The 14,568-nt window shown below is 38.1% G+C and overlaps 1 protein-coding gene across 8 annotated transcripts in view; it reads left to right on the plus strand.

Annotated features, from left to right (window-relative positions):
* Positions 1 to 14,568, plus strand: part of LOC131248570 (uncharacterized) — a 74,307-nt gene that overhangs the window by 7,729 nt on the left and 52,010 nt on the right. For all 8 annotated transcript variants that reach the window (XR_009172304.1, XR_009172297.1, XR_009172306.1 and 5 more), the window contains exon 3: positions 9,009 to 9,062. Coding sequence is in view for 4 of the 8 variants with exons in the window: in XM_058248943.1 (XP_058104926.1) it covers positions 9,009 to 9,062 (54 nt within the window). In the remaining 4 variants the exon portion in view is untranslated. The remainder of the gene's footprint in view (positions 1 to 9,008; positions 9,063 to 14,568) is intronic.

The raw sequence follows: 14,568 nt of genomic DNA on the forward strand, positions 1-14,568 counted from the left end.
TAAATATGGTCATTTCATTTCTTTAAAGGTTTGACGAAGTCATACCTATGCTTTAACTTGAAAAAATTGACTACAAATTAAAGAGTAACCATATTACCCCTTTGACTTGACCAAATACCTGCATTACCCCACATTCGAACTTATGAGTTCGTTTTGCATATGTCAATCTATGAAGTGTCCTTCCATTGGCATCCATGTGCTGAGTTTTTCGAAGATTTGAATCGATCATTTTGTGGAAAATGTGCAATACGGCCACAATAAGAAAGTTAGGATGAACTCTTATGGGAGTAATTTTTGGAGGCAAACCATCATATAATTAACAAATCAACATAAACCCGAAGTATTGCCACCAACTCGATGACTTCAAAATAATGGTGACCATAAAGCATAAACACCCATGTTTTAAAGTCAAAGTCATAACGTGGAAATTCCTATTGAGGCCTTCAAAAATAATCTTTTAATAAGTTTTTCATTAGTATATGAAGAATAAAAGAAACTCTTGAGTTTAAAATCACATAGTGAAACCCTAGAAAAACAACAAACAAATACATACAGAGCAAAACTTTGAATTCAAGACTCTTAGATATGTGACAAAAGAGTATAGGTTAACATGATCACTACCATCCATAAAAGCATTTCAGACAAGTTATAGATCAATTTGGTGTCCTGCCAATTAAGAAGTAAGAAATTGTAAGAAAAAGCTCTAGAATTTTAAGGTTGAAGAGAAGATCCATAACTTAAATCTCTTATAAAGATCCACCTTTACTTTGCCGATGATACCTTGTTATTTTGTGAAGCTGATTAGACCTAGCTTGATAGCTTACACAAAGTTCTTTGCTTTTTCGAGGCAGTCCCCAAGCAAAAAATGAACATTTAGAAAAAACTAATTATGGGTTCTTCCTCTTTGAATTTGCAAATCGTCCAAACATTTATGACACATCATCCATCGACTTATGTTGGCTCATCGTCCCTTGACTTGTGGGAGTCCCTGTGGTCGCCTTATGTAGGAAGTTACATGCTGCCCCATTGTTGAGGATGGTCCTTGTGAGCCACCAAATTCTCTCCCAAGTGCTCAATTAATTATCTCCTTGGCTTCTAATGCAAGTATGTATGTATTAGACATCTTAAATACATCTTTGAAAGGTAATTCATTTTTATTATTTATTTATTTATTATTATTTTTTTTTAATGTTTGGGTTAAGATCATTACGGTATCTTCAAATCGTTTGGTCTTCATACTCACGAAACGTTGCCTGTGATGTCAAGGTGTGGAATTCCTTGGTGAATTCATTCATCGATTTGTTTTCTTGTTATGACATTTTTGATAGAGGTCATGGGCATGACCTTTTTTTATCCTTTCCTCAAAATTTACTTCCATTTTAACCAACAAAATGGCAGAAACTTCTATTTTAACTTGTTTTTCATCTTTTTCTAATAATTTACTTTTTCTATATGTAACGCCCTGAAAATCGGGGGTCAAGCATAGGCCCAACTCCCCAAGTTCCAACACATCACTTATGCAACATAGATAATGATGATTAAATTTTGTCCGTATTAGTGCATTAAACATGAATGAGATTATACCAAAACAGCATATCATACTCCAGAGACAAGTGAGTTTTGCAAGCGGAAGACTGTAATACATGTATAAGATATATGAACTGTAGTAGGTCTCCGAAGTGTGATCATGTTACCAGGTTAAATATATACATGTATACTCCCAAAATGTACAAAATGAATATACATGTGTGCTCCAAAATACAGAATAACAGTGTAAGGGCATCTAGTCAGTGTCCCTGTAGCCCCGGCGATCAGGACACGACTCACATGAACCCGCCCGATAACTGCATGTAGGAGAATGCCTCCTCGTCATCCTCGAAGTCTGGCTCCGCCTCGTAGGCATCGCCACCACCTGCAGCTAAGACAGAGTCTGGTTGGTGTGTACAACACCGTCCCAGAACGTGGGAGTGAGTGATCAACTCAGTGGAGCTATAAAGCAAAGGTTAACATGTTATCAATTCAGTCAAGCAGTAATGATAAAGCAATACAACAAGCATTCCTAAGTACTCTGGTTAATGCAAGGATGTTATGTATTAATGATGTATGCCCTCGCCTACACTCCCTCTGCGAACTTCATCTCATGGTCGCGACATGCATCCCTTCCACAGTGCTCAACTCCAACGCCAAAGGCACATGCAATGCGGTGCATGAACATGATTACCGAGTTCTTATTAGACCTTTTCATACAGCAGGATTGGGAAGCTAAGGTACCTCCCTTATATCATTTCCCGAACAATGATCCATCATAGGGTCGTCAGTCCTAGTACATCTCATACGATGTTGTGGTTATAGGTCACTACAAAGGGCTCGTCACCTGATCTGTGTAGGCCTAGTTTATACTCTAGTTGCTACAGAAAGGCTCGTCGCCTCAACGCAGTCTCAGAGTATGCTCGAGGTCACTACAAAAGGCTCGTCACCTGATCAGTGTAGGCCGACAGCTCGAATACAGTGTTCCATACCACCGTATTCGGCTCACGAGGCGGTGTTGTTCACTGGTCACTATGGGGAGGCTCGTCGCCCTAGCGTAGGCCGACAGCTCGACCACGGTGTCCCATACCACCATGTCCGGCTCATGAGTCTTAGCGGATCAAGGTACCAAGGTTAACGGAGTTTTCACTGGTGAGTTTGGTACCTTAGGTTCAAGCAGTAGCGTCTATACATGGTGAACATACATCGGGTCAATCGGGTTACTTGACGAGCTCGACTAGTACGAGCGTACGTTGAGCCGATCGACATGGAGTGCGTAAGCACTCCGTGTGGCCTAACCACTGTCGACAACCCAAGTACGGCTTGAATTCATCGAACACGTCTGGTGTGGCGAAACAACCTCAGTCACCAATCCAGGACCTGTTACCGATTGCCTGGACTATACCATAGTCCTAAACACACTCCAAATACAATAGGAATACGTATGTGCTAGTCCAAAACAACATGTAGCAACCAACTTAAATATAAGTCTCATTTGAGCATTTCAACGAACACATAGTGTGCATATTAGCGTACATAGGCATTTCAACCATAAAGCACGTAGTAGTGTATAGGATACATAAAGGAAGACTATAACCATGGTTAAGGGAATTGAGAATCCTATCTCAACACCCTCATCACATGTTTTTTAACAAGTAGTTCCTCATTGAGGCATTCTATCAAACACTTAAACTACACATATTACATACATGTAATAACTTAGTTAAAACACATATTATAACAAATCCTTTCACAAGGAGATGCCACGTATACAACGATCATACATTTACAATCAATAATCATGGCAAGCACGAATCATAATTCCATATTCATTCAAGCATATCAACAAACACATGGATTTCACTATTTTCAACATAGATCATATATATGTGTAAAGTGCGGGAAACATCGCATCTAAGCATGTGGTATCATTCAAGTCAGTTATAAATCATTGACTAACATTGAAAGCCTTGAAAACCATAACCTAAACATTTATAGTCCGCACCTTTCGCCGGTAGACTCGTAACGAACTCAGTTTAAAAGCTAAGTCTTTGTCTACGGCACCACAACAACCTATAATAGGGAATATGTTAGCTATTCTACCATTTACACTATTGGAAACCTTAAAACAGATTAGGGTTAGGTTTTCTTACCTAAGAATGGAATCGGAATCGTCGGAATAGCGACACGAGAAGGGTGGTTAAACACGTGGAGCGGCGGGATTGAATCCCCGGAACAAATGCCAACTCTCTCTCTCTCTCTCACTTTCTCTCTCTTTCCTTCTCTTTCTTTTCTCTTCTCTCACCTAGGGTTAGAAATTCGTATGTAAAGGGAGAGAGGGTTTAAGACCCTTATATAGGCCCAGGACTGATGGAAATGGCCCCAGGGCCAAGTTATACTTAGGTTATATCCAAAGGGCGTCTGTTTCAGTCCAACGGAGCTGCTCTGGAGGCCTCTTTTCTGCGTGCGGTCGTACTTAAGCTCCCTGACATTGAATCTAGGTCAAGCTGAGTTTTCAGTCCGATCGGATTTACAGATCGACCGTGGCGGACTAGTTTCAGTTTAAGTGAATGACTCAATTCACTTAAGTTTCAGTTCATTTTCTAAAGATATTCGCGTTTCTCACACACTTCGCTCCGGGCTCAAGTTGTGCGTTTCTGGATACAATTAGGACTTGATTTCCGAGGTGGTTGTCAAGTCCAGAAATGCGGTCATAACCGTCTAGTTTCGCGGTAGTTGGACTTTCGACGTGCGGTTCAGGTCTGATACGGAGTTTCAAAGTGCTCCCAAGAGCAACTGGGTTTTGAGATGGATCATAAGTTTTAAGGTAATGTAGCGTTAACGATTCTACACGTTTTGGGTCCTGCAGATCATATTTAAAGTGATTAGTGCTACTTTTACAGGTACTCTAGTGTAGCACTAGCTAATTCTCGTCTAATTTCTTAAAGGATTTGGTCCTGAGTGATTTCTGCCTGAGGTGATACTCGGGTCTTTGTACGGATTTTTCCGAGACGTTACACTATACCTTTATAGATTCATTCATCTTGGAGATCGTCCCACTATGCTATCACATGACCAGAAAACTTAATTGGTACTAATTTAACCTTCTGATTTTCTATGGTTTCCTTTTACTAGAACATCTTTTTCACTTTGCGTAGCTAATCGATAAAGTGCTTAAAATGTAAACGATCATGGAATTCCGGAATTGCTACCTTAATCCTAGGCTCTCTGTCATGTTCTAACAATTGAAGAATTCGATCATTGGTGTTTTCTCAAGCAGGGGCTGCTTGTTGTTAGTTAGGACTTTAGTAGGGGCCTTCCCCTACGTGTCCACTTGCTTCAACTTCGGTATCCAGATTCTCTCCTCATCGGAGCTTTCTGACTTGATTAATGAAATTGCTTACTGTATGGGAGAGTTGATCTTCTTGCTCTATGAGTGCGTGAATCAACTAGGTTGCACAAACTCTTCGTGTCACCCCCTTCAAAGTCATTAGGAGATGATGTAGAGTTGAAAACACCCAACGATCACCCACTCTGGTATCAAAATGATGCAACCCGGTTATTGAGTCAATGGGATCTTGACACCTGAATCGCAAAGAATGGTCAAGAGTATACACTCGTCAAAATAATTTGAGTAGAGAGGGAGAAATAACTTCATTGGTAATCAAACTTCTTCTCTTATAATACTTAAGAAAACTCACGACTCAAAAAATGTGCAATGCCTACCTCCTACCCCCTCTCCCCCCTCATAGAGTCAGCCTTTGTGAATCTTTAATGAAAATCCCTCAACTATTAGATTGGTTTGAAATTAGTCTATAATATATTTAAGATAATAAAAATTTCCCCAACAAAGATTTAGCCTAAAATAGTGAAAACAAATATACTAAAACTCCCAAAATCTTCAATCATATCTTCCACATCAGTCCCCTATCTTCTGCAAATGATGAATGTAATCTTTGACATTTAGGCCCCAAATCTTGCAACAAACATCCTAAAATCAGCACATGTTGGGCCTTATGGTGGGCCATAGGCTTACATCACTATCCAAGCATTCATTTTAAAGATTTGGACTATACAACTGTCTAGATGGAAGTTTTGGGCCACATCAAAGGTATATGTTAGGTTGATTGATTGTTTTGACCAAATCAAGGGCCTGGATGGTTGTTCTCGTCCAATCTACCACACCAATTGATATGTGGAGCCTCTTATCCAATCTGGTGGCCCAACTCACCAACCAATTGGATTTGCGGTCAACTAGTTCAACTATACCATTGATAAGGATCTATAGATTCTACACGTAAACCGAACATGCCCAAGTATTCTATACATTTCATGTATGAGGAGATTTGGACTCCAGATAGATTGGAACTCTTTATTTAGGTTTCCTTGTTTGATGTTAGTTTCTTTCTTATCAGCAATTGGAAGGATGTAATTGGACCATTTAAAGAAAATTATATGGGGCTAATAGGAGATTAGAACAAATATATTCTAGATGCTTTTTTCTAGGTGCTTCTAAGGAGGGATTGGAGCCTATAACTAAGCCTATTGTGCTATACATAGGAAACAATGCTTGATACTTGAATATTAATTGAATAAGAGCTATATTTTAGTTTGTGTTATGGGATCTAGTGTAGGAGTGTGATTCTTCTACAATCTATTGGCAATGTTTTAAGTATGATATTACACTTGGTGTCGCACCTTCAAGAATAGGAAATATCGAGGAATATTTCGGGAAACATCGCAGATATCACAAAGTATAACAGTTTGTGTAAAATTTTAGGAAAATTGTTGAATTTTTAGTGAAACTTCAAGAGAGATTAAAAGGCACGTGATTACACACTTATAACTCAAAACATTACAAAAAGCTATGATTAATAGTTTTCCATTGTTTAGGGAACAAAACAATGTGTTGTTGGCCATAAATGATGCGATTATTTCCAGATGAGTTCATATCATTCAAATGTCATACAATACAAGTAATGAAGCACAAACCATAAAAAAGAAAACACAAAAAAGAATATAAATTATACCTTAGTCTTAAATCCACATGGAGGCAACAATATTTAGCGTCAAGGACAAACATTTTGTTTGCCCATGTCGGGAGGAGGGTAAATGTAATGACCAACACCCTTGCTGAAAAGGGATCAAATTAATTTCCAGCATTCTTCTAGTTTATTCAACTATAAACAAGAGGAAGAAAACCCTCCTATAGAACAAAGATTGAACTCTAGGTCCAAGGTGGCATGGCCATGGACATGTCACAAATATTGTAGGGGATATCACAGATATTGTGGGAAATATTGAGAATATTGCAAATATTGCTATATGTCAGCAGATGTCAACAATATTATTGTCAATATTTTGTAAAGTGCCTATTCCAAGAAGATATTGTATAACACATGTGGGAAAATTGAGACATTGGCTGATATTTCGGCTGTTGTCAAAACAGTCTGGTGGTGCGATGCCTCTAGATGACTAGGTTAGTAGGTCCCTTTGGCGTGACTCCATAGGCTTTTCTTGGTGGTGTAGTTCTACATGTTTATCCCTTTTCCATTTATTTTGCTATATTTCCTGTTACAAGAAGAGAGATCATCAATATTTTTTTGTTAATTAATTAATTAATTATTTATTTATTTTTGCGACAAGTGGAGCATTGGATCATCGATGAGGGATACATATTCAATTTATTCAATGCTAGTTCAATTCTTTCAAATTGTGTTGAATCAAGGAACCTGTATGATACGCATATAAAGGTTTGTGTTCGTTCACACTATTACGATACATATGATATAATTATAAATGATTTGATTCAGGATATATGATTTAATGCTAGCATGCAATGTGAAGATTATGAAAGAGTCCATAAAGTAATTCAATTAACAAAAGATGCTAACCCATCAAGTAATTAAGAGTAAACAATAAGAAATAAAATCTGATTTAATCTAAATCACATGCCTGCATGCTAAGAAATCACATAAATCAATTAAAACTAAGCCCGATAGAATGCTAGAACTTCCAATTTAGCATAGACACATTCTACATTCAAGGGACATATTTGTAGGTTTTATGATTAGGGTTAGGAAGAGGAAAATATGAAATTTGAAAAATTAGGGTTCATGGGAATTGGGGATTTTGGAATTAATTTATTATTATTATTATTATTATTATTAATAATTTAGAAATTGGGAAAAATAGAAAATTGAAGATCTGGGGTTTATAAGGTTGTAATGGAATGACAAAAATGAAGATAAGAAAAGAAAAAGAAGAGTACCTTTCGAAGAAGATAGAGAGGAAGGATGTACCTTGGGGATTGTACCACCAAACAAGCTTCTACCCTTCCATAATTTAATTGGAAGGAAGAGTTTCTCAAAAAACCCTAGAAAATGAGGAAAATTCCTTCACACAAGAGAGCTTCTCTCTCTCTCTCTCTCTCTCTCTCTTTTCCTTCTTAAATCTCCACTAGGGTTGGAACTATACCCTTGTGCTTTTATAATTAAAAATTCAGTATAATTACAACTATGCCACCCACTTAAGTGAAGTGGCTCATCATCTAAAATAAGAAAACTAAAATATTTATTATCAATTTCAACCATCAAATAACTTCTAAAAACAACAAAAAATATAAAGAAAGCAAGATCAAAGTCCAAGAGGCCCAGATCAGAAAGATCTGGCAGCCCGATGGCCTGATCGACAAGATCCAACGGTCGAATCGACACGAAATATAAATCCTATGACTCAAATGGTCTCCTAAGTAGCCCACATGCATCACCTCAAAGTGGGGTTTTTGTGATGCACGTCCAATGCATGTGGGTCTTCAAAATGGCCCGGTGGGCCCCATATAGAGCTCCTCTCATCCACAAAGAAAGCTGCGCTGATGTGGGTGGTCGTCTCCGTTTTTTGTACACCTGAGTAGGTCCTCTGATGTCCCCATCATGATCACCTCAATCTCTCTCTCTCTCTCTCTCTCTCTCTCTCTCTCTCTCTATTTGAATGGTAAATCTACACCTCAATCATTATGGCATAACCGTCGATAAAAAATAATCCAAGCATCATATAACTCCTTAGTCCTTACTGAAAAAGGCAAATTCGTAATGAGGTACTATACTATGCTCTACTAAAAGGGTCCTTGTTTGTATACATTTTTTGAAAATTAAATAAAACATATTATCTTATCCACAATTCCTATAGATAAAATGTACTACCGAATCCATACAATCTTCTTTTTTTGGGTTTGGTGAATCTGAGATTCTGTACTGGTCTTAGGTTCCAATACTTGTATCATCCATGTCCATGCAAATTGATGTATGATACTGAAGGATGGTTTATTGTTAAGAAATAAGTTGATACCTCCAGCTTGTTATTGTTTAATTCTGTGGTTGCCAAAATCATTTTCAAGGTTACTATACACATTATGTTCCTAATTCCATTGCACATACCTTTCTGAATGTTAGCTTATGATCATCTTTCTCTTTGTATTGTAGGGCTTGGGGAATAAATTTCTTTCACATATTCGTGAAGTGGATTCCATTCTTCAGGTTTGTCACTCAATATGTAGGTTCCCTGTGACTGCTTGGTCTGCTTCTACTTCCTCTTTACTTTTAAAAACAATCTGCCTCTGAAATTTTGTTAAGTTCTCCATGATTTGTGGAGTTCCTCTCAATTATTGAAATTCTAAGAGTTAGTTGACTAAAGTTTTGACAATACTCATGAATGAGGGAAAGTGTTGCTTATACCACCACTAAAAGCTGAGTATCTAATGTGATGAGTGATTGCAGGAAGATAATATTAAAGAGAGTTAAGTGCTCGTTTGATGTGGCCACCATTTCCCAATAAATGATTTCATTGGCATCAGATTGCCCATGAGAGAGATTAAGCAATTTATCTTTTTGGTGTCCTGCTGGTAATTAAGGTGGAAAAATGAAATTGCTTGGATGTGGCAGCGCTGCAGAGGCCAATTTTCTTGGTTTGCGAGCTGAGTAAATCAGAAATGATGAAACTATTCCTAACTCGGGTACACCAGAACAGGCTCTAAAATAATGAAATGCATTTTTGTCCATGAACGATGCCTAGTGTTCAAACTTTGATGGTATATATTTTTTTTGCTCTTACATGTTTACCAATTCCCTTTCTTTCAGAGGTTCAGATGAAGCCCAAGCCTATGCACTCTTATAAGGGCTAAGACGTTTCATAAATATTTGTTGGCTAAGGTCGTTGTCTAAAGGGATTCTCTTTATGGGAATGATGAGGAGTTTGGGTCCATAGAGATAAACTTTTATTATTGAGGACACGTTGGAGTTTTCGGGGCCTATACGATTTCTTTAGCCAGAATGCCAGATCTTGCAGGATGCTTTATTAGTTAACCAGCAATCTAAGGATTCTATTGATCAGCTTTTTGTATTTGAAAATGTCTTACCCTAGTATAATCAAGTTATTATTACCGATAAAAATGCTATATATAAAAAAATAATACCTTTTTCCAATATATTCTTTTATTCTTGAAGACAACCTCTTACTCTATTAATGAATTTTATCTGTTTCTTTAATCTTGTTTCTAGTGATGTGTACTAGCTTCTTTTGGGTCCCTATGAACATTTCTGGGGACAGGGACCGTTCTAAACAATTTGTACCATCCAATTTAACTGTAGTGATCATAACTCTGGGATGATAATTTTCTCCTATTGCAATTTGGACCGTTTGCTTGACACCCAAATGTTCATCCATCATAAAAAAATAATAAACATAATTAATTTGACCTGAGGTGTTGATCCTTCTCAGCAGATGGTCCTGCTGAGCCTTCTCAATGGACCGGAGGGGCTGGCATGGTCTTCCAGTCGATCTGGAGGACTGGCTTGATCTGTTGGTCTGTCTGGGGAGGGTGGCCGGACTAACTGGATGGACTGGTTGGGCTGGCTAGGCCTTTCGGTTGATATGGAGGATTAGCTGGACCTGCTGGTCCATCTAGTGGGGCTGGCCTGTCTCGGTGGAGAATCTGGTATGCCTTCCTGGATCTTCTGGATAGGTTTGTAAGCTGTACTGTCATGCTGGATGAACCAGTGGAATGGTCAGGCCTGCTGCGATGACTGGAGGGTGTGCTTCACCTACCGTGCTGTCCAATTGTGATGTAGGGCCCTATTGATAAGCGTGGAGAGCTACAGGTGCATTGATGCACTTGCGGTGAGACATGACAATGATGGGGATACTCCTATGATGATGATGGGTTATCTACTCGTTGTGCTGTAATGGCCGTTACGTAAAGGTAACAGTGGCAACCGTTACACGTTATGGAGTTATAACGGTCGTAGCAGCTCTTATGAAAAAAAGACCCGTAACGGCCATAATGGCCTTGTGATGTCCATAATGGGCCCAATAAAGGTTTTTCGGCAGTTTTTTTTTTCCAATAAAAAAAGGGACCGTAACGGCCATAGTGATTGTTACAGCCTGTATCGTAAAGGTAATAGTGGTGGCCGTTACAACCATCTTTATCGTTACAGAATACCTTGATCTACTCCCTCTAATCATCATAAAACGACCCCAATGGAGAACCTAAAGGGGCCCATGGATACTCAAAATAAGATTAAAAAAAGTGCAAAGGGGATATGGAAGGAAAGGAGGGGGAAAAGATAACAGGGGAGGAGGAAAGGGACGCATAAACACATCTTTGATACCATGTAGTTCAGGAAGAATATATGAAAGAAAAGAAAGGGGAATGGAAATAGGAGAGGAGAAGAGAGCTTAATGATCCTCTCTATATTTCCGTTCTTCTATTTATATTCTTGAACATACAACAGAGACAAGCATTACATTAAGATACAATAAAATCTAAGCATTCTAAGAGATCTGATAATATCCTCTTAATATATCTCTAAGATAACTCCTTAAGTATGGTATAACACAAGAACACTGAAGGCTGTCCACTCTAACATGATCTATCAACCTAATAGGTGCCTTGTAGAACATCTTAGCCGAAGTGCTAGCATAAAGGCTCAGGAGGATGTTATTGCTAAAAAAAAGAGGCTTAGGAAGATGTTGGAGTCCATCTCCTTCTCCAAGGATCCTAAACGATCCAATGATATCCTCTCAGATATCTCTAAGACAACTCTTTAAGTTGTACAACGCAAGTACACTGAAGGCTGTCTACTTCAACATGATCTATCAGCCTACTAGATGCCTTATAGAATATCTTTGCCAAAGTGCTAGCGTAAAGGCTCAGGAGGATTTTATTGCTAAAAGGAAAAAGAAAAAGAAAAAAAAGGCTTGGGAGCATATTGTAGTTTATAGGAAGTCGATTTTTGACGGGACTCTTATTGCCCATGATTGTGTCAACTCTAGACACATAAGTGGTAAGTCGGGAATTTTATTCAAAATCAATTTGAAGTGAACTTTTTTCTATTTGAAAAGCAAGTATGGGCTTGAATACCTGACCTTGGGGTTTGATCCCATACTTATCTTTCAATAATAACAATAATAATCAACAAAATCCTCCAAATCGATTTTGAGGAAACTTATGATAATGTGGATTGGGATTTTCTAGTTATATGCTTTGGAGGATGACTTTTGGGGTCTAGTGGCGCAGATGGATTCATGAATGTGCTAGATTGGTTTAATGTCACGTGGTTGACCACATGGCACTAAATTGTCATGTGGAAAGGATTGATATGGGGTCTTCTCTCCATATGGTCCCAAGGGTTTATTGTGGAGGCTCGAGAGGGATTAGGTAGGTGGAACTATTGTTCCTATCCTTTCTTCTTCTTTTTAAAATTTATTTATTTATATTTAAAATTATGATAACAGAGGCTTTAAGCAAATTGCTAGACAAGGCAAGGGAGGAAGGCTTAATCTACGGCTTTGAAGTCAACCAAATTGATCTCTAGCTATCTCACTTGCAATTTGCCGATGACATGGTCATTTTTTTAGGCCAACAAGGGGCAAATGCTGAATCTCAGATACATATTAAGGTGCTTTGGCACAGTTCTGGGCTAGAAATTAAACCTATCTTGGGTTTAGGCTAGACAAGAACGAGCAAGGTATTCAATAATAGTAATGGTGGCCGTAACGGTCACTGTAATTCCTATTACGATATGGGCCATAACAACTTTTATGACCCCCGTAACAGGCCCTTATAGCCTTTAGAAAAAGAAAAAAAATTTGTATCCTTTTTTTTTTTTTCTGTTACAAGCCATTTTTTCATAACGGCTGTCATGGCCGCGTAGCGCATACTGGTTCCTACCATTATTGTTACATTATGTAACTGTTTTTGAATACTTTGAGATCGAGTGAAAGAGTTGGCTTTTATGATGGTTTTTAAGGCAAGTTCCTCCAATTTATGTAGGACTACCATCATCTCTTGTGCTCCCCATATCTGTTAAAGCACTAACATGATGAATGCTTTAACAAATATCACCCAATGCTAGAATACTGCTGCATACACCCACAAAAGAAACTCAATGCCTCCACTGTTGCTATGATCCCATTTTGATGGGAGAACTGGAGTGGCACTTAAAGAGGATGAAGTCCGGGGCTCGAGCATGAGAGGTGGTGCTCAAAGAGGATGAAGTCTGGGCTCGAACATGAGAAGCAATGAAATTCGAAAAGAGATTCTCTGGCTTTCTGATAAGTTGAAGATGCTCTGGCTTTTTTGATGAAGTTGAAGATGCTCTAGTTTTTCTGATAAAGTTGAAGAAGCTTTGGCTGATGGACACTTCCTGGATTTGCCTATAATTTGTCTTCCATGTCACAACCTTGAAGCATTGAGGAGATTAACAAAGGAGAGGAAGGAAGTAGTGAACTGAGGGGAATACAGTAGCAATTGCCTTCATTAGCGAAATATGAGGTAGATGGAAAAGGAGAGGAGGAATTTTTGTCTAAGGACAAAATTGCTCCATTTATTTTTAAATTGACTTCTTCCTTGGATAGAGAAGGGGACTTGAGGAGAATTTGATCTCGAAGGAATTCTTTAAATTTGGAAATAACTTTTATGGATTGAGAGGTTGGGAGCAAGAGATTTTGAAGAGAGCACATGATTATAATAATACATGTCCCATCAGCAGAAAATTTGTTGACAAAGTGGGAAAGAATTGGAGATGGATAGATCCTATTTGAGGATCCAGGGAACACCGAATTTGGAAAAGAAGAGTAAAATTTTAAACTTAGTTGGACAAGATTTATTAAAAGGAAAGCTAGAATAAATTTCATTGACTTGATCTTGAAGAATAGTAGGTATTGCACCATAATTTTCCCCCAATGAAAAAAAACCAGTTGGGAATAGAGGCAAAGAATTGGTTAGAAAAACGAATAAACCAAGCATATTCAAATTGCATATTTGTATGAACAACACATTATCCCATGGGGTCATAATGGTCATTATGGAAAAAAATGACCCATAACCGGCATTATGACCCCCTAAAGGATATAACAGTCCGTTATAGGGTAGATATAAGTTGTTTGAGTTTTTTTTTTTTTTTTTCAATAAAAAAGAGACTGCAACGGCCATTATGACCTATATCATAAAGGCAAAGGTGGTGGCCGTAACAGCCACCATTACCGTTATGGAATACCTTGATTACTAGCGCATTTTTCTTTATAAATTGGAAAAAGATGTTAAGATGTTTCCAATGTTGATCGTGTGGAAGTATATGTATATTTGTGCGCGTGCATGTGTATGTTTATTATATACCCAACAGAGTACTGCAACTTTTCCCTTCGAGTAATATATATATATGTAGATATAGCCGTTCCTCTCCCTCTCTTATCTATTTATTTTTCTTACCTGGTATTAGAGCATCCGATCTGGGACCTGACTGCAACTTGCGGCAGTGGGGCCCACTGATGATGTTGTCCGTATGCACATGACGTTAGCAGTGTAAGAACATGAAGTTGTTTTTGAAGCAGAAGTTTGGGATTTGTTAGATTTGGATTTTAGAGGAATAATGAAGAGTTTTCTGCATAGCTTGGAGTGGTTTTTGTAGTGTTTTTGTAGGAAATGAAGAAAAAATAGGAAAAGTCCAGATTTCTTTTATTCTTCTGTAGCATTTTTTTGAAGGG

The sequence above is a fragment of the Magnolia sinica genome, chromosome 1, assembly GCF_029962835.1.
Source record: "Magnolia sinica isolate HGM2019 chromosome 1, MsV1, whole genome shotgun sequence".
In the NCBI taxonomy this organism is placed as follows: domain Eukaryota; kingdom Viridiplantae; phylum Streptophyta; class Magnoliopsida; order Magnoliales; family Magnoliaceae; genus Magnolia; species Magnolia sinica.